The sequence below is a fragment of the Babylonia areolata genome, chromosome 29 (genome assembly GCF_041734735.1).
Source record: "Babylonia areolata isolate BAREFJ2019XMU chromosome 29, ASM4173473v1, whole genome shotgun sequence".
In the NCBI taxonomy this organism is placed as follows: Eukaryota; Metazoa; Mollusca; class Gastropoda; order Neogastropoda; family Buccinidae; genus Babylonia; species Babylonia areolata.
Genome location: NC_134904.1, coordinates 2,522,880 through 2,548,990, shown reverse-complemented (window position 1 = coordinate 2,548,990; position 26,111 = coordinate 2,522,880). Strand labels below are relative to the sequence as shown.

Sequence of the window (26,111 nt, the reverse complement as noted above, 5' to 3'; positions counted from 1 at the left end):
TGTGATTGTAGTCACTACACGGAAGGATCGCAGGAGGGAAGAATGATTTTTTTGAGGCGTCAACGTAAAACCTGAATACACATACGAACAAACGCCTGCGCGCGCTCACATACCCATAGTAAAATCATGGCAGGGGCTGGGTATCTGCCCATGCAGCTACTTCGTAAAATAACTATCTGTATTTAATCAAATCTTATTATTTTCCATCAGTACTTTTTAGTCAAGCAACAGATTACATCTGTCAGTTTCAAAAACTGAGGTGCCTGAGCGCGCGGACTGACATATGCACCACGTCCGTTTGGGAAAAGACTACTTGAAACAAAAAGTAATGGGTGGGTTGTGGGAGAACCTTTCAGGTGGACCGAATTCAAAATCTAAATGTTTTTATTTAGTATTATCTTTAAAATGTTCAAATCCTTGAAATATTTTTTATCGAATTGCAATGCGCATGCGCCTAAAAATTTATGCTGTCTGCTCTGTAGCCATCATAGTCTCCCGGTAAGTTGCAATTGACATCCATCCACTTTTTCAAAAGACCAGGTATTCGGGATTGAATTATTCATTACATATCGGAGTTTCGGATCGTCATATCTGTTCCACATTTTGTGTGATTGACTAGGAGAGGTAGAATACGAAATGCTGAGGAGGTGAGATTTTCTGATCATTCTCGTGGAACCATTTCCGGTTGGGTGACAAGTGTCGTCTGAGTTGTCCGGACGTCGGCGTTTTGCACAGGAATCGCTGGTTTGTTTTAGTGACTGCATATTACAAAAAAAGACACGATGTTTCATGAAATGTTACTAGCATGCGACAGCTGTATTTGGGCAGGATAGCATTTGATAATTCACAGAGACAGTATTTATGACCTAAAAAGACTGTGACTTGCATTGATTTCATAGCCACACCCCCTAAAAAAACCTCGCTCTGTATCATATATATATATATATAAATATATATATATATATCTCCAGATTAAGTAAGACAACACTGTGGACTAAATCAAATGTGGCAAGGCATCCAATGCCGCAATAAATCAACAGAAGTGTTTATTATATGGTTTTATGTCATTTTTGTCGCAATACTTATTTTTTGACAAGTAAATGGATCTGTAATATGTCTGCGAACAGTTAAAATTTTCCAGAGTTTACATGCTGTTACGTATTTTCACCAGTTGTGATCCTTTGTAGTCAGAGAGACAGAAGATGGCATGAGAAATCTAAAAAGCTGTGAATACACACGAATGGAGAACATATCCTGGGACCCCCATCCCCTCCCCCTTCCATGGCCCTGCTTTTAGGTTGAATAAGGATATCCCAGGAACCTGGTCAGTCCATGTGTTTTGTATGTGTGTGTACGTTTATAGATAGACTAAATAAGATAACATATTAATAAGCAAGACAATTTCTTTGTTGGCGGGCTTTTTTTTCTTTTTTTTTCACATCAAGATTTTTTTTCTGTACCTGTCTTTCAGTGACGGTTATTATTGACAAGGGTTGGTGTTGGTAGCAGCAGCTTCCACAATGACGGACTCCAAATACTTCACCACCACCAAAAAGGGTAAGTATCACTTTCAGTACACAGATATGTATGTGTGTGTGGTGTGGTGTGGTGTGGTGTGGTGTGGTGTGGTGTGGTGTGGTGTGTGTGTGTGTGTGTGTGTGTGTGTGTGATAAGAAATGTGTTTGAGTGTATGCTCAGCAACATGAGATTGTTTCTGGGGACATTAATTTCAGATGTCAAGTATTGTACAAACAGTGATGTATAAGTGTGTTTAGACCTTTCATTTATTTAGTTAGGTGTTTATTCTACTGCTGGAATGAGATTCAGTTTTCAGGAACATTAATGGATGTTCATTGTGTGTGTGTGTGTGTGTGTGTTTGCGTGTGCACGCGCGCGTGCACATGCACGAGAGGGAGGGTGAGAGAGAAAGATGGAGAGAGTATGTGTTTGTGTTGGAGAACTGGTGAATGCAGCGTTAATACAAAAGAAAAGAAAGATATTGATGAATTATTGAATAACATTTCCCCCATTTCCCCTTACACCCCTTTTCTACTTGTTTTTGGCAGTTTTGTTGTTGTATTTTCAGGTGAGATCTTTGAGCTCAAGGCAGAGCTGAACAGTGACAAGAAGGAGAAGAAGAAGGAAGCTGTGAAGAAAGTCATTGCCAGTATGACAGTTGGAAAGGATGTCAGGTAAATTAACACAAATTATACACTAGATGTAATCAGAGAATCGTTATGGACATCACATGCATATCAGTATGTACTCAGATAAATATGCACATACGTACTGCTTACTCATATGCTGACATGCATGCATGCACTTACGCACGCGTGCATACACACACACACACACCCACAACCACACACAGACAGGTATGCTCACATAATTGTGATACTCTTTGTTTTGTGTGTTTGTGTTTAATAGACTATTTCTCCTAAATCTATGTGCTTGTCATCTTAATCGCAGGTATATAAGTAGACGATAATTTGATAAGTATGTTGAACCAGAAGAACACATACGTGATCACAAAGATTTAAATGTGTTTGCTACATTCATGCAGGGGCATGTATATTTGAGAAAAAAACCCTACTTTCCTACTGCTGACGTGTTACCTAACTCTGGATGTAAATCCAGCTGAGAACAGGAACTGGTTACGACGGACTTAGCAGGGCTGCTTAGATTGAGAGAGAGAGAGGAATGAATGGGTGATTTTATGGTTAATGTCCAGACACATTTTATGATTGAATGATTTTTTGGTCCAGATCATTTTAATTTTAATTTTAACAGTCACCACTGTTATTTGAAAAAAACCAACAACCCCATCTAATAAACTCTCTGACCAGATTGCGGTTTGTCTGTGCATTTTCATAGTCCTGTGCTGGAATAGGTAATATGCATATTTGTGAATGTTTTGAACTTTACTTTTCTTGTTTAGTTTGCAAGAAAAAATGGTAGATGGTTATTAATTTTGTGCCAACAACCCTTTTTATATTTCTGGTTTGTATTCACAATATCTTTCTTCCCGTTTCAGTGCTCTGTTTACGGATGTTGTCAACTGCATGCAAACAGAGAATCTGGAGCTGAAGAAGCTGGTTTACCTGTACCTGATGAACTATGCCAAGTCACAGTCTGACACAGCTATCATCTCTGTCAACACCTTTGTCAAGGTAAAGGGGAAGCTGTGCAAATCTGGCCTTTTCCAGACAAAATAATACTATATAATTCTGTATGAGTTTCTGTGATCTGACAGCAGGACATACAGAAAATGGTTATAAATTTTTTTGAGGACATGTATATAACTATATATATACATACATATACAGACAGATGGGCGGGCACGAACAGATGTGCACTCAAAGTCACACACGCACACACACACACACACACGCACAGGAAAAGTAATTGATCTTATTTCTCAGTAAATCAGTATGAACACACTAAATCTAAGCTTCACTTTTTGAAATACTTGCTTTTGTTTCTCGCACCAGGACTGCGAAGATTCAAACCCTCTGATCCGAGCTTTGGCGGTGCGCACCATGGGATGTATCCGTGTGGACAAGATCACGGAATATCTGTGCGAGCCTCTGAGGAAGTGCCTGAAAGACGAGGACCCGTATGTGCGTAAAACAGCGGCTGTGTGCGTGGCCAAGATGCACGACATCAACGCTCAGCTGGTGGAGGACCAAGGATTTCTGGACCTGCTGAAAGATCTGTTGTCTGATTCCAATCCGATGGTGAGTGGGTGCATGTATCGGCTATGCTGCATCTTGCTTAATTACGAGTGTTAAAAAGCTGTGATTAAGCTGTGTGAGTGAGAGGTAATAAAGGCTCAAGATGGTTTATTCATATAAAAGGCAAGGCCCATTATGAAGGGGTATGTGAGCATAGTTTGTTGATAACACCAGATCATGACACATGTGAAATATAACAACAGACCCAGATGTAGACTAGCTTGAGCTATGGAACAGAATGCAGAAAAATCATGCTCTGTGTGAGGGAGACAATTAGTGAGTGTATGTGAATGAAAGAAAGGATGAATGAATTGAATGGATTGAACAGATTTTATTTTCTAAAGGTAACAGGATAAGCAGACAGTGCTTATTTCCCTCCAACTCTTGAAAATGGGGAAAAAAAGGGCAAAGATGAAACCAGGAAAAAAAGAATACAAAATGACAAGATAAGATATTAAAAAGAAAAAAAAAAGGAAAGAAATACATAATTGTCATGTGTTGATCAAGATATACAGTATAAATTGTGGATTCTTACTTAATCATTTACAGAACTGCAAAATAAACTATTATAAGAGAATGAGAGAGAGAGAGAGGTGTAACCGTGTACATACACATGTTAACAACACACATTTTATGACATCAAGACAAATATGTGAAGAAAAAAGAGCAAGACAGTGGGAGAGATAGAGCACATATGTAACAGATGTCATGGCACATAACATTGCCATGTGACACTACATGATTGCTAAACAGAATTTGAACATTTCTCCAATAACGTGAGACTTGTATGAATATTAGACTTAGATAAGACATTGTTCTATAGATAATAGCCAGAGTAAATAAGACTTGGTTTGAATAGCTAATTCCAGGCAGTCATACTTTGATCTGGTTGATGTTGCGGGCTGTGGTTATAACACTAACAGTAACAAACAAGTTTCAGAGACAGAGGAAAAAAATAAGATATTATCTTGAACATTAAAATCACATTGGTATGAGTGAGATTCCATTTTGTGGCATTAAACTTAAGTCTGTCTAGTAAGGCATGCAGTTAATGATTAAGATTTTAGAAGCAATAATTTTACAGCTCTTGTATGCAGACTCCTAAATAAATTGTCAAGAATATTTCATTGAAATTAATCCATGCTTTGATCTCTATAGGAGCATTACCTTTATCTTTCAGGTGGTTGCCAATGGTGTTGCCGCAATCTCTGAGATCTTGGAGACCTCTCCAACGGCTCAGCAGAGTCTGGAGATGAACATAGGCACCATCAACAAGCTGCTGACTGCTCTGAATGAGTGCTCTGAGTATGTCATTTAACAGACACTGCATGTGTAGGTGTGGGTGGGGTAAGAGCGTATGTGTATGGGTGTGTGGGGGGGTTGGTGTGTGTGGAGGATGGTGGTGGTGGTGGTTGTGATTACAGGATTAGAATGTCTTTATCTTTGTGCTGCTTGCTCTTAATTCAGTAACCATTCCAGGTAAAGTAAAATCATATTTGAAACAAGCCTCAAAATAGTTTATAATGATCTCAGCTCTTCTGCATGAAGAACTTATATGCAGAAAAAATGTGTAACGTCTGCTTCATCCCTAAGGAAGCAAGAATAAATTTCTTTGAAAACAATGTATTAGTTATCATTGTTTGAAGCTGAAGTCAAGAAAAATTAACTTGAAACAAATCACCCACAGGAGACATGAATGCATTACAAGCTTGATGCTCTTTTAGGCACAAATGTATACATGTATACATACATGCATTAAAATGAGCCTTAAGAGGGCGCTAGCCAGTGGGACAAAGGGGAGGTTACCTACTTCCGGGAGGTTATCAGCCGTAGTTTCGTTTTCTCCGCATAGGCGGATAGTAGTTTGCACAGGACAGGAATGTCAGACCCCTGCCGGAGTCTGCACTAGTTGGGTCACGGTATGTATGTTATTTAAACGTAATTTTAGATAGAAAATTTCCTTTAATTATTGTCGGGTACATGTGTAGAGACAGCATTCCAAGCACCTTCATTATGCTTTGTGGTATGTTTTTGTTTTCTTCAGATGTATATATGCAAGTGTGCCTTGTAAAATGGAAACATAAGTGTGACCCAGTACAGCTCTGATTAGGTTGAGTTGTGTCCCTTGTATTGCAGAGTCTTTTGTTATTTCAAAACAAAACAGAAAAAAACTTAACAGATGTCTTTGTTAACTTTCCCATTGTTTTCTGTGTGCAGTGATAGGTTTTTATGTGGTTTTATTATGATTTAAAAATGTTATTTATTACTTTTGCTTTGCAGATGGGGACAAGTATTCATCTTGGATGCCATATCGAACTACAATCCCAAAGATGACAAAGAGGCACAAAGGTAAGTGATTTCATTGTTCTGCTGTCATTGTGTTGCAGTTCTTAACTGTGTTAGTACAGTGAAACCATGCCAAGGTCCTCATGTGCCAGTGTTTGATTGATTGAGTGAGTGAGTGTGTGTGTGTGTGTGTGTGTGTGTGTGTGTGTGTGTGTGTTTAAACATCTTGTTTGTACAGTGCTTGGTAATTTTAGATCAGCGACTGTCGGTTCCGCTCAAGGAAATGAGCAAATACGAATTCTGACTGTCAAAGTATCCAAATGAAATTCCCCATTTAGATCTCTTCCACATAAGTTAACAAGTCATGACAGCAGAAGATTTCCATTAATTTTTTCCCTAAACTATTCTTACAAAATACATTTTTCCTTATTCTCATGCAGTTATTCTTGTCAGAAACCATTTTAGATGAAAATTACAGTTTATGAAACTAAGCTTTCACTATTCAGTCTATTTCTGTTATAATGCACATTTTGTGGTAGTTTCTGAATAAAAGCAAATGTATACAAAGCTTGTTCAGATATATACCTGCCATAATAATCAGTGAATATGCCAGTTGGTGTTAAGCCTGCCCCTAAAGGCTGTGTTAATGTATTTAGAGGAAATATTTATGATCTTTGTGCATATGTTGGTTAGTGAATGAGTTGATTTGCTTGCATTTCAGTGTGTGTGTGTGTGTGTGTGTGTGTGTGTGTGTGTGTGTGTGTGTGTGTGTTTGAGAGCTGTGCTCATGTACACTTGGTTATATGCACAACTGGATGAAGAATAAACTAGCACATGATCCGTCTTTCTTTCCAGTATCTGTGAGAGAGTGACACCTCGTCTGGCCCATGCTAATGCTGCGGTGGTGCTGTCTGCTGTCAAGGTAGGGCTGTCGTGAATAAGTTGTGTCATGTTCTCCTTTCTCAAGACAAAGTAGCAATTAAAGATGAAGAAACAAAGAAATTCTTTAACAGCTCGACTGCTGCTGCTAAGTATCTCCATTAGTGAAGGGCTGTCTCCTCACTGAGATAAAAGCTTAACAGGTCAGGCTGTCAGTTACCATTCTTTACATGGAGTTCTTCCTCTTGGGATTACATTATTTTTGCTCAGCAAAATCAGTTTGCACCATCGATAGATACTGTAAAAGTTGTAATTGCCCTTTAATTACACATACTTCACGGTGACCCACTGGTACCTACTCAGGCAGGGGTCTGGATTCCTGTCCTGTCCAAACTACTAGTCCAATATTTAAAGTCATGCTACACTGATCTTATTTCGTTAGAGTATAGCAGTCCAGGGGTTAATGCTTAGAATGTAATATGCTCAGTGTGAAAGTGACAGGTGTAGTAGTAGTAGTAGTAGTAGTAGTAGTTATACTCTTTTGTCACAACGTATTTCTCTTAGTAGTGAACTTTAAAATTTCACATTTCTGGAACTAATTAAAATACCTGCAAAATTATGTTTGCTATTTTGCTTGCCTTAAAAAGTTCAAAATGGTAATTGCTGTTTTAAGTTCTGTACATTTGATTAAAGATTTAGCTGCCACTGCCTGATTGAAGTGAAGTGACTGGCTGTGTGTGGCATGACCAGGTGATCATGAAGTGAAGTGACTGGCTGTGTGTGGCATGACCAGGTGATCATGAAGTGACTGGCTGTGTGTGGCATGACCAGGTGATCATGAAGTGACTGGCTGTGTGTGGCATGACCAGGTGATCATGAAGTGACTGGCTGTGTGTGGCATGACCAGGTGATCATGAAGTGAAGTGACAGGCTGTGTGTGGCATGACCAGGTGATCATGAAGTGAAGTGACTGGCTGTGTGTGGCATGACCAGGTGATCATGAAGTGACTGGCTGTGTGTGGCATGACCAGGTGATCATGAAGTGACAGGCTGTGTGTGGCATGACCAGGTGATCATGAAGTGACTGGCTGTGTGTGGCATGACCAGGTGATCATGAAGTGACTGGCTGTGTGTGGCATGACCAGGTGATCATGAAGTGACTGGCTGTGTGTGGCATGACCAGGTGATCATGAAGTGAAGTGACTGGCTGTGTGTGGCATGACCAGGTGATCATGAAGTGAAGTGACTGGCTGTGTGTGGCATGACCAGGTGATCATGAAGTGACAGGCTGTGTGTGGCATGACCAGGTGATCATGAAGTGACAGGCTGTGTGTGGCATGACCAGGTGATCATGAAGTCAAGTGACTGGCTGTGTGTGGCATGACCAGGTGATCATGAAGTGAAGTGACTGGCTGTGTGTGGCATGACCAGGTGATCATGAAGTGAAGTGACTGGCTGTGTGTGGCATGACCAGGTGATCATGAAGTGACAGGCTGTGTGTGGCATGACCAGGTGATCATGAAGTGACTGGCTGTGTGTGGCATGACCAGGTGATCATGAAGTGACTGGCTGTGTGTGGCATGACCAGGTGATCATGAAGTGACTGGCTGTGTGTGGCATGACCAGGTGATCATGAAGTGACTGGCTGTGTGTGGCATGACCAGGTGATCATGAAGTGACAGGCTGTGTGTGGCATGACCAGGTGATCATGAAGTGACTGGCTGTGTGTGTGTGTGTGGCATGACCAGGTGATCATGAAGTGAAGTGACTGGCTGTGTGTGGCATGACCAGGTGATCATGAAGTGAAGTGACTGGCTGTGTGTGGCATGACCAGGTGATCATGAAGTGACTGGCTGTGTGTGGCATGACCAGGTGATCATGAAGTGAAGTGACTGGCTGTGTGTGGCATGACCAGGTGATCATGAAGTGACTGGCTGTGTGTGGCATGACCAGGTGATCATGAAGTGAAGTGACTGGCTGTGTGTGGCATGACCAGGTGATCATGAAGTGACTGGCTGTGTGTGGCATGACCAGGTGATCATGAAGTGACAGGCTGTGTGTGGCATGACCAGGTGATCATGAAGTGACAGGCTGTGTGTGGCATGACCAGGTGATCATGAAGTGAAGTGACTGGCTGTGTGTGGCATGACCAGGTGATCATGAAGCTGATGGAGATGCTGGATCCCCACAGTGACTACATCACCATGCTGGTGAAGAAACTGTCCCCCCCTCTCGTCACCCTTCTGTCCGCTGAGCCCGAGATCCAGTATGTCGCTCTGCGCAACATCAACCTCATCGTGCAGAAAAGGTCTGGGGGAAACCTGCCTGTGGTTAATGTCTCTTTGCTGAGGAGAGTGTGTGTGTGTGTGTGTGTGTGTGTGTGTGTGTGTGTGTGTGTGTGCATGCGTGCATGTGCACGCGCGCATCCCCAAATATGGGACATTTGTTTCATGTATTTTCATGATGATGTGGGTGGTGGTGCTGCTGCTATAGGGGTCCATACAGGTTTGGGACAGCCTGACAAAACTGTACTCTCAATACATACTGGCAATAACCGGGCTGAGAGAGACAGACACCTGCAGTGTTGGTTAGGAAATTACAGCAACACTCCCTAAAACTCATACATGAAGTGGATTACCGTTGACTATGAAGCAGTAGTCTTCCCATTTTAATCTGCAACACACTCAGATCTGGGTATGATCCGGCCATGGGCCAAAGAACTCTCTGATGGGGCTCAAACATGGGTCTTCCCAGTCGGAAACCACATGGCCAGGGTGGCTAGTGTTTGTGAGAAATTGTTTGACATTGGAATGGTTTTGAGACTGTCATTTGTTCAGTCCTGAGGAATAAGCATGTGTCTGAAAAATGTGATTAATTGGCAAATGTGCAGATAGGACATTCCAAAGGCTGTGATGAAAAAAAAGTTTTTTGGTGACCCTGTGTCTGAGACAAGACTGAATTGAAACATTGCGGTTGTTCAAGTTTGATATTCTGAAGGTGGTGATGAAAAATTCTGTTTGTTATGTGAACTTATTTGTAACAGCAATGAAGAAATAAAACAAGTGAATAAGTGGTTATTGCATGTGTATGGCTGTGATTATTGTATGTGTGGTTTAAGTTGACATTGAAGCATTTTATGTCTTTTTATGTGTACATATTTAATGACAGTGATTCTTGTGTATTGTTTATGTGTTTCACACCACAAATTAATTTCACTTATTGTATACGATAAATCATTCTGTATTCATATTTTTCAGATCGGATGTTCTGAAGGCGGAGATGAAGGTGTTCTTTGTGAAGTACAATGACCCTATCTACGTGAAGCTGGAGAAGCTGGATATCATGATCCGACTGACCAACCAGGGCAACATCGCTCAGGTCCTGGCTGAACTCAAGGAGTGAGTAGTGCTTCTCTTGTCTTCTGGGAGTGGTTGGAATGTCTGTGGAATATTGTCTCGTTTGTTGTATCTCAGTGGTCTCCTGGGAGTGGTTGGAATGTTTGTGGAATATTGTCTCGTTTGTTGTGTCTCAGTGGTCTCCCGGGAGTGGTTGGAATGTTTGTGGAATATTGTCTTGTTTGTTGTATCTCAGTGGTCTCCTGGGAGTGGTTGGAATGTTTGTGGAATATTGTCTTGTTTGTTGTATCTCAGTGGTCTCCTGGGAGTGGTTGGAATGTTTGTGGAATATTGTCTCGTTTGTTGTGTCTCAGTGGTCTTCCGGGAGTGGTTGGAATGTTTGTGGAATATTGTCTTGTTTGTTGTATCTCAGTGGTCTCCTGGGAGTGGTTGGAATGTTCGTGGAATATTGTCTCGTTTATTGTATCTCAGTGGTCTTCTTGGAGTGGTTCGAATGTTTGTGGAATATCTTTTTGTTTTTTCTACCACAAGTCATCTTCTCAGAGTGGTTTCAGACCATTGGCTTGGCAGGACCAACAAGGTTCTTTTTCTTTTGAAATCTGTCAGTATTTTTTTAATTGTCTGGTTGTCTTTCTTTCTTTGAATGTTTTTTCTTTAATCTTTAACTCTTTGACGGCTCGGCCTTGATGAAATGAGATCATGATGGCAAAAGTTTAAAGTGCAGTTACTTTATTTTATATACTTCTCAATAGTGTAATTGATTTTGCTGATAAAAAATAATGTTATCTGAAGAAGTAGTCTAGTAAACCCCTTCACACAGTGAGGTAACATTCCTTCCTTAATTTACAGCATACTTTGCAGCAGCCAAGGGGTGAAAACATTGTAAAATGTGGAGTGATGGCCTAGAGGTAACGCGTCTGCCTAGGAAGCGAGAGAATCTGAGGGTGCTGGTTCGAATCATGGCTCAGCTGCTATTTTCTCCCCCTCCACTAGACTTTCAGAGGTGGTCTGGACGCTAGTCATTCGGATGAGATGATAAACCGAGGTCCCGTGTGCAACATGCACTTAGCACACATAAAAGAACCTACAGCAACAAAAGGGTTGTTCCTGGCAAAATTTTGTAGAAAAATCCACTTCGATAGGAAAAACAAATAAAACTGCACACAGGGAAAAAAAAAAAGGGTGGCGCTGTAGTGTAGTGACGCGCTATCCCTGGGGAGAGCAGCCTGAATTTCACACAGAGAAATCTGTTGTGATAAAAAGAAATACAAATACAAATACAAGTATCATTATGCATGCACACCTGTGTACAAAGCCTCACTGGTGATTGTGGTTGGCAGGTATGCCACAGAGGTGGACGTGGACTTTGTGCGCAAGTCGGTGCGTGCCATCGGGCGGTGTGCCATCAAGGTGGAGCAGGCCGCAGAGCGATGCGTCAGCACACTGCTTGACCTCATCCAGACAAAGGTCAACTACGTCGTGCAGGAGGCCATTGTCGTCATCAAGGTAGGTCAGCTCTCAGTGGTGATGATGGTGGATTTTTTTTGGTTTATTTATTTATCTACTTATTTAACCATGTGTGCCATCGTCCACACTGTAACAGTTGCATTGCCCCATGCCGCTCATCCTGCAGCCACACCCAGGTCCTTCTGGTGCAGTCGCATAGCTGGATGTCTACAGGGAACTATCAATGTTAGGTCGCCGGGAGGCCACACATCAGACGGAGACCCTGCACTGCTGCTGAGCGTCACGAGAGTGGTGTTCACCAGTGCCTGTTCAGCATAGACAGGACACCACCAGCTAGGCCCTTTATTGATGATAAACATGGTGACAAATTCTAGTTGAGGGGGGACACTCAGTCTGGCTGTTCGACCAAGTGATGATCTTCTCTGGAAGGTTTTCTTCTTCTGCGTTCACTCGTATGCACACGAGTCGGCTTTTACGTGTATGACTGTTTTTACCCCGCCATGTAGGCAGCCATACTCCGTTTTCGGGGGTGTGCAAGCTGGGTATGTTCTTGTTTCCATAACCCACCGAACGCTGACATGGATTACAGGATCTTTAACGTGCGTATTTGATCTTCTGCTTGCATATACACACGAAGGGGGTTCAGGCACTAGCAGGTCTGCACATATGTTGACCTGGGAGATGGTAAAAATCTCCACCCTTTACCCACCAGGTGCCGTCACCATGATTCGAACCCGGGACCCTCAGATTGAAAGTCCAACGCTTTAACCATTCGGCTATTGCGCCCGTCGTGGAAGGTTTAAAAGGTGGAGTAATGCTCATGTTGCGTCAGATCAGGTGGCGCTGAACTTGGTCAAAGTGGCTTGGTGGTTGTGCAGGGCTTGCTGTGGCGAGTGGGTCTGATGGTGAAATGAAACGGGTTGCTTCCTGAGGACAGCCTGTGTGAGGACTGTGATATAAAGACTATCGTCTGTGTTTTGCTGTACAAGGCTCAGTCAAGAGAATTTTGAGGAAGGCAAGACAACATGAGGGGGCTAAAAATATGAAACAATGTTTGAAAAAAAAAAAAGGAATAAAAGCAGATCAGTCCAGAATAGTGTGTAGATGGTAAACACCCGCATGCATGGAATTGCACAGTACCACTTTAAACAAATTTTTTTTATTGTTTTTGTTTTGTTTTTATTGTTGTTGTTGTCAATTTCAGTCCTGTTGAGTTACTGTGAAGCACACTTGAGACAATGTTTGGTGGGTGTGTTTACATTGTTTGTCTGTCAGTCTGTTTCTTTTTTTCAGAGAAATAGATTTTACAATTACAGATTCTCTTTTCATGTGTATGTGTGTTTATCTGTTATTTTTTAGGACATCTTCCGCAAGTACCCCAACAAATACGAAAGCATCATTGCCACTCTGTGTGAGAATCTGGATACACTGGATGAGCCAGAAGCACGGTGAGCAGGGGTGTAAAAAATTGGGGGAGAGAAGTGTGTGTGGGTGGGGGGATGCGGGGGGTGATGTGCATGTGTGTTTGAGTCAGGCATGCCTACTGTTACTGAGAGCCTGTATTTGTTCCAGAGAATTGATAAAATTGAAAAACTGGAAATGCAGATATTTGCTGCATGTCCTGGAAAATGAAATAACCTGACCGTAACACTATTTTTCTCGAATCTAGTGGGTACAAGTGTACCCTTAGATAGCTTTCCAACCATTGACGAAGACACTTCTTTAAGACTTACAGAAATGCTGCTGAACATTACCGGAGCCACTTCATGAAAAGCCTTCACTGTCCGAACAGTACCAAAGTCATTTTGTGAAAGTCCACTCAATTTCTGTCACTGGCGAATTAATTTTGGCAAGACCAATGCGCATGTGACTTTTTGAATGCAGACAACCTTTTGAAAGTGGAGGCATGATGGCGTCGAAGAGAAAAACTGATGATTTGGATGATCCTTCCAGCCTGAGGAAAAAGAAAGTGAAGCGTTCACAGACCTTCAGGAAGGTGTGAGAAGTGGCCGTTCATAAAGATAGAGGAGGTCGACTCGTGCACTGCCGACTGGCAGGGCTGAGAAAACGTGGATTGCGTCGAGTGCGTTCGCGGATCAATAAAAATGACATTAAAGGCAACACTGACCTGAGTGTGGGGCAACAAACTCTAGAAGTCACCAGAGGAGGTGTAGGAGGTGGTGGAGGTCTGGAGTCGACTGGAGGGAGCGGAGGAAGTGGAGGAGGCGAATGCGACATCTTATTAGACGGCTGTTGTATGTTTGCTCAGATGTTCCTGAAAATAATACCCTGTCCCTGATTCTAATGTGTGTTGTTCCTGAAAAGCAAATTTGGGGGAAGGCATGCCTGTTGTGTGTGCTTGTGTGTGTGGATGCGAGTACGTATGTTAAAGATCCTGTAATCCATGTCAGCACATGGTGGGTAATGGAAACAAGAACATACCCAGCATGCACACCCCTGAAAACAGAGTTTGGCTGCATACATGGTTGGGTAAATAAGCAAAACAGTCATGTAAAATTTCACATGTCTGTATGAGTGTGAATGTGTGTGTGACTGAAACCTGATTGAATAAAGCAGGAAATGACTGATGAACGCCCGATGGCAGCAGCTGTCAGTCGGCTCTACCCAGCTAGGCAGCCTGTTATGCAAATGACTCTGTGTCTGTAAAGTGCTTGGAGCTTGGTTTCTGACCAAGGATAGGAGTTATATAGGTATCAGTATCATCATCATCATCATCATCATCCTGTTTTGTGGCTGGTCACCAGAGCCTCCATGATCTGGATCATTGGGGAGTATGCTGAGCGTATCGACAACGCTGATGAACTGCTGGAGAGCTTTCTGGAGGGGTTCCAGGATGAGAATACTCAGGTAGGGGTGTGTGTGTGTGTGTGTGTGTGCACGAGTGTGTGTGTGTGTGCTCTGTGTGTGTGTGTGCGTGTGTGTGTGCTCATGTGTGTGTGTGTGAGTGTGTGTTTATTTGTGATTGTTTGTTTGTGTGAGTGTGTGTGCGAGTGTGTGTATGTGTGTGTGTGTGTGTGTGTGTGTGTGTGTGTTTGTGTCTGTGTATGTGTGTGTGTGTGTGTGTGTGTGTGTGTGTGTGTGTGTGTGTGTGTGTGTGTGTTTGCACATACATGCATGCGTGCTGGCAGGTGGGTGGGCACAAACGTGTGCATTTGGGCTTGCGAGTGTCCGCGCTTGTGTGAGAATATAATCTGTGTATAAAGGTATGTACTTGTGTATTGGCTTTTGTATTCCCAACCAGTTGCACACTTGTACATGTGTATTTATGAGTTTCTTCTTTGATCCCTTTGGTTCAGAGTTGTTTATGTGTGTGAAAGTTGTGTGTGAAAGTGCATTGTCTCTGCCCAAGATTCAATACTATAGAAATACTTTTATTGTTATTTTTAGTGGTAGTAGTAATAGTAATTGTAGTAGCAGCAGTAGAAGTAATAGCAGAAGTAATAGTATCATTAGTAGTAGTATTAGTTGTATTAGCATTATTATTATAAGTAGTATTAGTAGTGTATTATTATTATTATTATTATTATTTGAGTGTTGTCATGTTTGTGTGTGTTCAGGTTCAGCTTCAGTAGTATTAGTTGTATTAGCATATTTATTATAAGTGGTATTAGTAGTGTATTATTATTATTATCATTTGAGTGTTTTCATGTTTGTGTGTGTTCAGGTTCAACTTCAGCTGCTGACGGCCATCGTCAAGCTGTTCCTGAAGCGACCCACTGACACCCAGGAACTGGTGCAGCAAGTGCTGTCTTTGGCCACCCAGGTGGGTCTTGTGCACTGTGCTGTTAAAAAAACAAAAAACATTCAGAGTCCCATAGTCTATGACGGGACACTGGGGCAGTGAACTCACACCCACTGTGTCTAAGGCTCTGCATAGGAAGGCTGGGCCCAGTCCTCTCCTTCCACTGCTGTAAGTTTTCCCCAGCCAAAGTCAGGTTGCCATTCACACCTGGGTGGAGTGAAGAAAATTAGGTTTAATTACACATACTTAACCGTGACTCCGGCAGGGGTCTGACATTCCTGTCCTGTGCAAACTACTATCCGACTATGCGGAGAAAATGAGAGAACCTCCCGGAAGTAGGTAACGTACCCTTTGTCCCCCTGGCTAGTGCCCTCTTTTTCCGGCAGCCATCTCAACACCTGTTCCTGCGCACTTCATACGGCTAAGTTTTTCGCATTTTCTATCTGTCGATTCTTTGGCGTTTCTGTTTTGTGTCCAATTATGTCTTCAGACAGGTCGCACAATTATGTAGCTTGATTGGGAGATCGGGCTAAAATTAAGGCACGATCGCAATCGATTCGCGATCAGTCTTGGCCCTCTACCTCCTGTAAAGTGCCTTTCCCCAGGACACACCACCATGCCAAAGCAGGACCTCGAATCCTGAAGGCTTGTGGACGCTAGATCGGCAGTCCAGTGCCTGATTCGGTCATGGTGCCTCCACTGTACTGTGGCTGAAAGGTAAAAGGTGGGAACATGAGGCGTTTGTGTCTGGCACAGACAGGCTGCAAGCTTTATGTTTTTTTTAAAATTTTTATTTTAAATTTTTTTTTTTTTTTAAAGGGAAATCAGACATTTTCGTCATCAGGAATGACTGGTCTATACTGAGACCATCCTTATTGTGTTGTGTCTGTAATGTACTTTGTATTTGGTTATGTCCATTTTTGTCTGTTAATGGTTCAGAGTTGGCTGTTCACTATTGTATTTTTCTGTATGTCTGTGGGTTCTCTTCTCGTGTTTTCTGTCATTGTCTCTTGCCCTTCGGGTTCGTCGCCTTTCATCTTCTGACGTCATCTTCAGAGCTGCAGCTTGTTTGGTTGTTGTTGTCTTGGGCTTATTCTTGCATCCTGCTGATACATTTTATCTTCTTCATCTGGTTCTTCCATTGGTTGTTGCCCGGTGTCCTCTTTTCTTTGTACTGCATTTCCCGTCCATCTCCTCTTCTTTGCTTTCTTCACGTTTGGTGGCAGGCCAGGGAGGGTGTCTGCAAGCTTTATGTTCTTTGTCTGGCTAAATTCTGAGGGGACCTGACGGCAGTGGTGTGTGCATGATTGTGGACAAGGAGAAAGGTAACTGGGAGACCAGGGAAAGTCGTGCTGTGGATTAGACAAAATGAAAGGAGGTACATTGTAGTTCCTGTGCATACATGCATGCAAATGTGTATCCATCCTCCCTGAAAGATGACCAGATATCCATCTTTCTTGCTCTTGAAACATTTGGGAAACTTATGCCAGTGCTGGGTTGGACTGCTGCTTGTAGTAAAATGAGCTCTCTCTCTCTCACTCTTAACTCTTGCTCTCTCTCACTCCCTCTCAGAATCATTTTCTCGAATACATCTATTCTTACAATTGTCACTCCCTCTCAGAATCATTTTCTCGAATACATCTATTCTTACAATTGTCATGATAGGGGCTGATGGCCAAAGTATTGAAGTTATTCAGAGCTCAGAGTTCAGTTTTTCTCTCTCTCTCTTGCATATACATAACCACACACGCACATGCTCGCAAATGTGCACACCTGCACATGCATGTGCGTGCACACACACACAGAGTCACACACTAATCTAATAACACTAATCACGCACATCTGTCTAATAACACTTGTAGTAAATAGATATTAAACTGAAGATCTCGCACTCACACACACACACGCTTACACACAAACACACACACACACATACAACAACACCAACAACAACAAAACAGATGAGTGAAAAAAAAAACCAAACAACAACCCCACAACAACAACAAAACAATGATGTGGAACTAAAAAAACACCACCCCGCCACACCTGCCAACAGGACAGCGACAACCCTGACCTGCGTGACCGGGGTTACATCTACTGGCGCCTGCTGTCCACGGACCCAGCGGCGGCCAAGGAGGTGGTGCTGGCAGAGAAGCCGCTCATTTCTGAGGAGACAGACCTGCTGGAGCCCACCCTGCTGGATGAGCTCATCTGCCACATCTCCAGCTTGGCCTCAGTCTACCACAAGCCGCCCAACGCCTTCGTGGAGGGCAAGGCATCCATGCGCCGCTCCCTGCCCCCTCGCTCACAGTCGTAAGTCCTGTCCTCTCTGTAAGTCCTGCCCCCGTGCTCACAGTCGTAAGTCCTGCCCCCTTGCTCACAGTTGTAGCCTCGTAGCCCCCGTACTCACAATCATAAGTCCTGCCCCCGCGCTCACAGTTGTAGCCCCCGTGCTCACAATCATAAGTCCTGCCCCCGCGCTCACAGTTGTAGCCCCCGTGCTCACAATCATAAGTCCTGCCCCCGCACTTACAGTTGTAGCCCCCGTGCTCACAATCATAAGTCCTGCCCCCGCGCTCACAGTTGTAGCCCCCGTGCTCACAATCATAAGTCCTGCCCCCGCACTTACAGTTGTAGCCCCCGTGCTCACAATCATAAGTCCTGCCCCCGCACTTACAGTTGTAGCCCCCGTGCTCACAATCATAAGTCCTGCCCCCGCGCTCACAGTTGTAGCCCCCGTGCTCACAATCATAAGTCCTGCCCCCGCACTTACAGTTGTAGCCCCCGTGCTCACAATCATAAGTCCTGCCCCCGCACTTACAGTTGTAGCCCCCGTGCTCACAATCATAAGTCCTGCCCCCGCGCTCACAGTTGTAGCCCCCGTGCTCACAATCATAAGTCCTGCCCCCGCGCTCACAGTTGTAGCCCCCGTGCTCACAATCATAAGTCCTGCCCCCGCGCTCACAGTTGTAGCCCCCGTGCTCACAGTCATAAGTCCTGCCCCCGCGCTCACAGTAGTCCTGCCCCCGCACTTACAGTTGTAGCCCCCGCGTTCACAATCATAAGTCCTGCCCCCGCGCTCACAACCGGCCCGCACAGTCATAAGTCCTGCCCCCGCGCTCACAGTAGTCCTGCCCCCGTGCTCACAGTAGCCCTGCCCCTGCCCTCACAGTCATAAGTCCTGCCCCCGCGCTCACAACCGGCCCGCACAGTCATAAGTCCTGCCCCCGCGCTCACAGTAGTCCTGCCCTCGTGCTCACAGTCGTAAGTCCTGCCCCCGTGCTCACAGTTGTAGCCCCCACCCTCACAGTCATAAGTCCTGCCCCCGTGCTCACAGTCATAAGTCCTGCCCCCGTGCTCACAGTTGTAGCCCCCACCCTCACAGTGTCCTACCCCCGCGCTCACAGTCGTAAGTCCTGCCCCTGCGCTCACAGTTGTAAATCCTACCCCCTCGCTCACAGTTGTAGCCCCCTGCCCTCACAGTGTCCTACCCCCTCGCTCACTGTCATAAGTCCTGCCTCCTCGCTCACAGTCGTAAGTCCTGCCCCTGCGCTCACTGTCATAAGTCCTGCCCCCTTGCTCACAGTCGCAAGTCCTGAAAGTTCTGGATTTTTCTGATCCCCCAGGTCATCATATGTGCAGACCTGCTTGTGTTTGAGCCCCCTCAGTGTGAATACACATGCAGAAGATCAAATATACATGATAAAGATCCAGTAATCCATGTCAGCGTTCAGTGGGTTATGGAAACAAGAACATACCCAGCATGCACCCCCCCCCGAAAACGGAGTATGGCTGCCTACAATGCGGGATAAATAGACAAAATGGTCATTCACGTAAAATGTTACATGTCTGTCTGAGTGTGTATGTGTGTGTGCCTGAAATCTGATTGACAAGGAAACGAAATGATGAGCGCCCAGTGGCAGCCATCTGTTGGCTCTACCCAGGTAGGCAGCCTGTTATGCAAATGACTCCCTGTTTGTAAAGCGCTTAAAGCTTGGTCTCTGACCTAGGATAGGCGCTGTGTAAGTACCCACATAATGCACCAGTCATTCATCTCTTTTCCCCCCCACCCCCCAGGGACAACAACCTCAGGGCGGAGACAGCCAACACTGTGGATAGGCGCTGTGTAAGTACCCACATAATGCACCAGTCATTCATCTCTTTTCCCCCCCAGCCCCCAGGGACAACAACCTCAGGGCGGAGACAGCCAACACTGTGGATAGGCGCTGTGTAAGTACCCACATAATGCATCATTCATTCATCTCTTTTCCCCCCCACCCCCCAGGGACAACCTCGGGGCGGAGACAGCCAACACTGTGGAGGCCGCTCCGGGAGGGGCACCTGCAGCCCCCCAGGCGACAGTGATCCCCGGGGCAGACTCCCTGATTGGGGACCTCCTGGACATGGACCTGGGCGGACCCACACCCTTCCAGCAACAACAGCTGTACCAGCAGATGCCTCAGTCCTCACAGCCTGTGCAGACTGGTGTTGTCGACTTCCTCGGGGGTGAAGGGCTGGATTCCTTGGTGGGTGTTCTGTGGGGGTAGGGTGAGGGAGGGGGGTGTGGGGGCGTGGGGGGGAAAGAGAGGGGAAGGGTGTGTGGGTAGGTATGAAAGGCCTTGTTTGTTTATATATGCATTGTGGGGGGAGGGGGTGTGTGTATGGGGGGGTGTGTTGCGCATGTGTGTGTATGTGGGATGCAAAACGTGGTCACAGTGTATGTTCTTAGCTGTTTTGAAGGATTTTTGTTGATGGTCAAATGTTAGTCTGATGTCTGGTGGTGGTTGCCATCTTGCCAGTGTAAATTAGTGTGGTTGATGTCATTTCATGTGACATGCGTTGGACCAGCAAGTGTATTTTGTGCGTCTCCTTACAGTTTGGGAGGATTGTTCATGAGGATGAAGTGTGGAATAGTTTGTTGTCCACTTACAGTACAAAGCAAAACAAAACAGCACAATACAATTCAACTCAATTCAGTTCAGTTCAATGCATCTTTATTCATCCTTTTAGAAATTAACTTACATATCAGGTTTACTGTTTGTAGTGGTTTTGAATGACAGTATGTATACCTTCAACTAATATTTCTGTGCCTAAAGAGAGAGAGAGAGAGAGGGTGAGAGAGAGGGGGCGAGAGAGAGAGAGAGAGAGAGAGAGAGAGAGAGAGAGGGCAAGCTGTTGTCTGCATGCTGAAATTAATGTGTGTGATAGTAAAATCTGTGTCTTTACAGTTAGAAGGATGAATTTTTGAAACAGGAAAGTCTGTGTCTTTACAATTTAGAGGAATAGTGTGTGAGACATGAAACGTGTCTGTACAGCTAGGAGGAATAATGTGTGTGATAGGAAAAGTGTGTCTTTACAGCTAGGTGGTAGGTGGAACAATGTGTGTGATAGGAAAAGTGTGTGTCTTTACAGCTAGGAGGAACAGTGTGTGTGACAGGAAAAGTGTGTGTCTTTACAGCTAGGAGGAACAGTGTGTGTGATAGGAAATTGTGTGTCTTTACAGCTAGGTGGAACAATGTGTGTGACAGGAAAAGTGTGTGTCTTTACAGCTAGGAGGAATATTGTGTGTGATAGGAAAAGTGTGTGTCTTTACAGCTAGGAGGAACAGTGTGTGTGATAGGAAAAGTGTGTGTCTTTACAGCTAGGAGGAACAATGTGTGTGACAGGAAAAGTGTGTGTCTTTACAGCTAGGAGGAACAGTGTGTGTGATAGGAAAAGTGTGTGTCTTTACAGCTAGGAGGAACAGTGTGTGTGATAGGAAAGTGTGTGTCTTTACAGCTAGGAGGAACAATGTGTGTGACAGGAAAAGTGTGTGTCTTTACAGCTAGGAGGAACAATGTGTGTGATAGGAAAATGTGTGTCTTTACAGCTAGGAGGAACAATGTGTGTGATAGAAAAGTGTGTGTCTTTACAGCTAGGAGGAGGTGGAGGGGGCATGGACAGCCTGGGAGGTCTGGGGGATATCTTTGGTGCTCCAGCTTCCAGCTCCTACGTTCCCCCGGCAGAGGTGAGAAAGTGTGCACATGTGTGTGTGTGTGCATGTGCATGCATAAATGCGTACATGTGCATGTGTACTGAATCCTGACAGAAATGACACAGGAAACGAATGATGAGTGCCTAATGGCAGCTGTCTGTCAGCTCTAACCAGGTAAGCAGCCTGTTGTGCAAAATGACTCTTCGTTTGTGAAGTGCTTACAGCTTGGTCTGTGACTGAGCATGGATGCTATATATAAATATCCATATCAGTGAGTCAAAAAGTGCTAGAAGAAGGCATTTTATCACTGAAAAATTTAATATAGAATGTGAAAATACAGCCCTGACGCATTTTTTTCCATACAGAAATTTTTGACAAAGTTGTGGTCATTTTTAGTTGCAGTGTAGTTCATATTTACTGAATAGTATAATCTCATAGTAATAGTTCAGTCTATCTAAATAGATAAGATGATATTAGAACAGGTTAGTTGAGATTTGTAGGCAATCAACAGTGCCAGTCATGTAGGAACCAGTCTTGAAGTTGTGTGCGTACTTAAATCACCTGACTTTTTCTTTTGTTTTTTTTTTGTTTTTTTTTTTGGTTTTGTTCAGGTGTGGTTGCCTGCGGCCAAGGGGAAAGGTCTAGAGATCAACGGCACATTTGCACGCAGAAACGGTCAGATCTTCATGGAGCTGACCTTCACGAACAAAGCCATGCAGCCCATGTCTGGCTTCGCCATACAGTTCAACAAAAACAGGTCAGTACAAACCAGACAAAACTTGGGATGGTTGCTAATTTATGTGTGCCATGGTTTTTACTTACAGGGTTTTGTACAGAATCGTGGAAGTCTGGAAAAGTCGTGGGGATATGAGAGAACTTGTTAAGGGCTGGGAAAGTCTTGAAATTTTTTTTTTTTTTCCCTACAGGGTGTGGAGAAAAGCCTTGGAATTAGAATAAAATCCTTGACCAGAACCAGTCAACAAAGAGCTTAATGCATCAACAAAAATTAAATTAAAAAAAATAAAAAGAAAGTTATAAAATAACATCAGTACCAGGATATCCTTAAATCTCTTTCGTTAGTGGTGTAGCAGGTGAATTCTTTTCTTCAGGTTAACTTTGTCTAGAACGGAAAATATTCAGTGTGCTCTGGTCCCACTTGGTGTTCAGATGAGTTTGTGTTTGTAAAGCCACAAATGAAAATCCATTAAAGAGACATACAGTTTGGCAAAAAGGTGATAGTAATACTATTAATTTATTTTTTTTAAGCACATTCATGCTTAGACTTAGGTCTGTGATCAAAGAGAGGTAGTATATAAGTATCAATTATGATAATGATAATGATGATGATGATGGCAGTGATGGTGATGGTAAAAAAAAAAGAGAATAATAATGCCAGGCACCATTGCCTCACAACAGATGGTGATGACAATGTTGTGTTACTTTATGCCTATCCTTCATCTACAATTTTTACTGTGTGTGTATTGCTGTGATGATGTATGTATGTTTCACTCTAAGTTACCTTTGTAAGGGATTCTGTTGTTGTTGTCTACTGTTATTATTGATTGTATGCATGGGCTGCCCTAGGTTGACATCTAAGCATTTTAGGTCTTCTTTATGAATACATGTTGAATGACTGTGATTTCATTGTATTGTTTATGTGTTTTTACATCACAAACGAATTTCTCTTGTTGAGATAATAAACTATTCTGAATTCTGTGTTGATGTGTGTGTGTTGACAGTGTTGTGTTGATGTGTGCGTTCAGTTTTGGCCTGACGCCATCCACCACACCAGGTGATGATGACAGTGTTGTGTTGTTGTGTGCGTTCAGTTTTGGCCTGACGCCGGCCATCACACCAGATGATGATGACAATGTTGTGTTGACGTGTGTGTGTTCAGTTTTGGTCTGACGCCGGCCACCACACCAGGTGGTGGTGACAGTGTTGTGTGTGTGTTCAGTTTTGGCTTGACGCCATCCACCACACCAGGTGGTGATGACAGTGTTGTGTTGTGTGTGTGTGTTCAGTTTTGGCCTGACGCCATCCACCACACCAGGTGGTGATGACAGTGTTGTGTTGTGTGTGTGTTCAGTTTTGGCCTGACACCATCCACCACACCAGGTGGTGATGACAGTGTTGTGTTGTGTGTGTGTTCAGTTTTGGCCTGACGCCATCCACCACACCAGGTGGTGATTGTGTGTTCAGTTTTGGCCTGACGCCATCCACCACACCAGATGATGATGACAATGTTATGTTGTTGACGTGTGTGTGTTCAGTTTTGGCCTGACGCCGGCCACCACACCAGGTGGTGATGACAGTGTTGTGTTGTGTGTGTGTGTTCAGTTTTGGCCTGACGCCGGCCACCACACCAGGTGGTGATGACAGTGTTGTGTTGTGTGTGTGTTCAGTTTTGGCCTGACGCCGGCCACCACACTACAGATCCAGAGTCCCCTCATCCCCAACAGCAGCGCCAGCACGTCACTACAGCTCAACACCTCAGGACAGGTGCAAAAGATGGAGCCACTGCTCATGTTGCAGGTGAGGTGGCTTTGTGCAGCCAGGTAGTCTGCTTGGTTTTGTTGAAGAAAGGTGTGCGGGTCTTCAGGGTTGGGAATGGGATCAGGGGATTTGGAGGTGGGGCGTGGGGTCAGGGGTGGGGGGTGGGGAGGGTAGTTAGGCACCTGAGGCTGTATGCTCAGCCACCGATATTTTCTCCCCCTCCACTAGACCTTGAGTGGTGGTCTGGATGTTAGTCATTCGGATGAGATGATAAACCGAGGTTCTGTGTGCAGCATGCACTTAGTGCATGTAAAAGAACCCACGGCAAGAAAGGGTTGTTCCTGGCAAAATTCTGTAGAAAAATCCACTTCAATAGGAAAAACAAATAAAACTGCACGCAGGAAAAAATACAAAAAAAATGGGTGGCGCTGTAGTGTAGTGATGCGCTGTCCCAGGGGAGAGTAGCCCGAATTTCACACAGAGAAATCTGCTGTGACAGAATGAAATACAAATTGGCAGCTAAGTGTCTTAACCGTTCTGTCACCTTCCTGCTCTCTAACAACAAAATGATACTGGTGTCCCCAGGTGGCGGTGAAGAACAACATCGACGTGTTCTACTTCAGCAGCACGGTGCCCATGCACGTGCTGTTCATGGAGGACGGGGAGATGGACAAGAAGGAGTTCCTGGCCTCCTGGAAGGAGATCCCCACCACCAACGAGGTCCAGTACGTCATCAACGACGTGCAGCACAACGCCGGTCAGTTTGCTCCCTTGGTCCCCCTCTCCCGTTCACTGCATCAAAAAAAACAAAAAAAACAAACAAAAAAAACAAAGAAAGATTTGTGGGTCTATTATCTTCCTTGGTTTCCCTGTTCAGTGTGTAAAATAATTATGAAGATTTGTGGTTGAGTTGTTTTGATGGGTGTAAAGTAATAATGTAAAGTTGTAGGTCAGTTGTCTTCCTTGGTTCCTCCCGTCATTGTGTCAAATATTAATTATGCAGATTTGTGGGTCATTTGTCTTCCTTGGTCTTCAGGGCATAAAGTGATAATAATGATATTATTAAATATAATGCAGATTTGTGGCTCAGTTGTCTTCCACGGTTCCCCTGATCAGGGTGTAAAATAATGATAATGCAGATTGATGCTCACTTCTCCCTGGCAGAGAGCTTGTGGCATTCACGATAAAAAGGTATACATGCATGAACATGCATGCATCAAGAACATATACATGAGCAAGCGTGTTCACACACGAACACGCAAATAAACATTACAGTACACACTCGCACATGACCAGCAGAGGCCCCAGAAGCAAGCATATCAGTCAATGAGGTGGCAGGTAGAATGGAAGAGGTTATCAGCTGTAGCTACTTTCGTTTTCTCCGCATAGGCGGATAGTAGTTTGCAGAAGTGGGTCACGGTAAGTATGTTAGATAAACGTAATTTTAGGAAGAAATTTCCTTTTTGAGAAACTCTTTTAACTCTCTCCATACGAATGGCGAAAGAGACGACGTTAACAGCGTTTCACCCTAATTACCACCATCAAAATGTTGCAAGCGGAAGGCTCTTATATTGAAGAGGTGAATGTTGACAAAGAATACCACAATTCTGATGATGGAAGCTAAAGGTTGGGTCATTGAGACACCCACTGGGCATCCGAGGGGTCTGTGTAGAGGGGAAGAGAGGACTGGCCGTACTGAGTGAGTTAATCTGAATTGTGTGTGAGAGGATTGTCTTGCTTTGTGTCTGTCCAGAGTTCACACAGTCACGTTAGTCTGGAAAAGTCTTGGAAAATATGTTTCACCTTAAAGGTCTGGAATAGTCTTTGAAAAACGTTTCGCCCTTCATGGCCAAGAAAAGACAAACAGTGTGCAGTATATGACTGACACAGTGCAGTATTTCCCCCTTCCAAACACTTCCCTCAGCGAGATCATGAATTTGGATTCTGAAAGGAAGGCTGCTATGATAGTCACATACACACACAGGCACCACTTCCCTCCTTTACAAATACGGTGTCCCAGAAACTGAGGAACAGTGTTGTTATGTTTAACTCGCTCGGGACGACAAGTTTTCTCCCTTGCTTTTCCCCACAGACGGCCCATTTGTAAGGGTTTGGAAAAAAATTACAAAAAATACAAAATACAGAGTAAGAAAATG

The 26,111-nt window shown here is 44.0% G+C and overlaps 1 protein-coding gene across 2 annotated transcripts in view; it reads left to right on the top strand.

The window, feature by feature from the left end:
• The first annotated feature begins 447 nt into the window (after nt 1-447).
• The window catches only part of LOC143302186 (AP-1 complex subunit beta-1-like), a 29,742-nt gene continuing 4,078 nt past the window's right edge, over nt 448-26,111 (top strand). The window contains exons 1-20 of one of the 2 annotated variants that reach the window (XM_076616737.1): nt 448-498; nt 1,472-1,557; nt 2,087-2,192; nt 3,035-3,170; nt 3,492-3,737; nt 4,915-5,039; nt 6,015-6,083; nt 6,876-6,942; nt 9,053-9,207; nt 10,157-10,297; nt 11,596-11,761; nt 13,082-13,170; nt 14,488-14,590; nt 15,408-15,506; nt 17,542-17,798; nt 19,771-20,011; nt 21,400-21,492; nt 22,071-22,216; nt 23,865-23,994; nt 24,541-24,712. In XM_076616737.1, the coding sequence (XP_076472852.1) occupies nt 1,521-1,557; nt 2,087-2,192; nt 3,035-3,170; nt 3,492-3,737; nt 4,915-5,039; nt 6,015-6,083; nt 6,876-6,942; nt 9,053-9,207; nt 10,157-10,297; nt 11,596-11,761; nt 13,082-13,170; nt 14,488-14,590; nt 15,408-15,506; nt 17,542-17,798; nt 19,771-20,011; nt 21,400-21,492; nt 22,071-22,216; nt 23,865-23,994; nt 24,541-24,712 (2,578 nt within the window). In that variant the 5' untranslated portion in view covers nt 448-498; nt 1,472-1,520. Of the gene's footprint in view, nt 499-675; nt 745-1,471; nt 1,558-2,086; nt 2,193-3,034; nt 3,171-3,491; nt 3,738-4,914; nt 5,040-6,014; nt 6,084-6,875; nt 6,943-9,052; nt 9,208-10,156; nt 10,298-11,595; nt 11,762-13,081; nt 13,171-14,487; nt 14,591-15,407; nt 15,507-17,541; nt 17,799-19,770; nt 20,012-21,399; nt 21,493-22,070; nt 22,217-23,864; nt 23,995-24,540; nt 24,713-26,111 lie in introns of those variants that run through there. The other variant, XM_076616736.1, reaches the window with a different exon arrangement.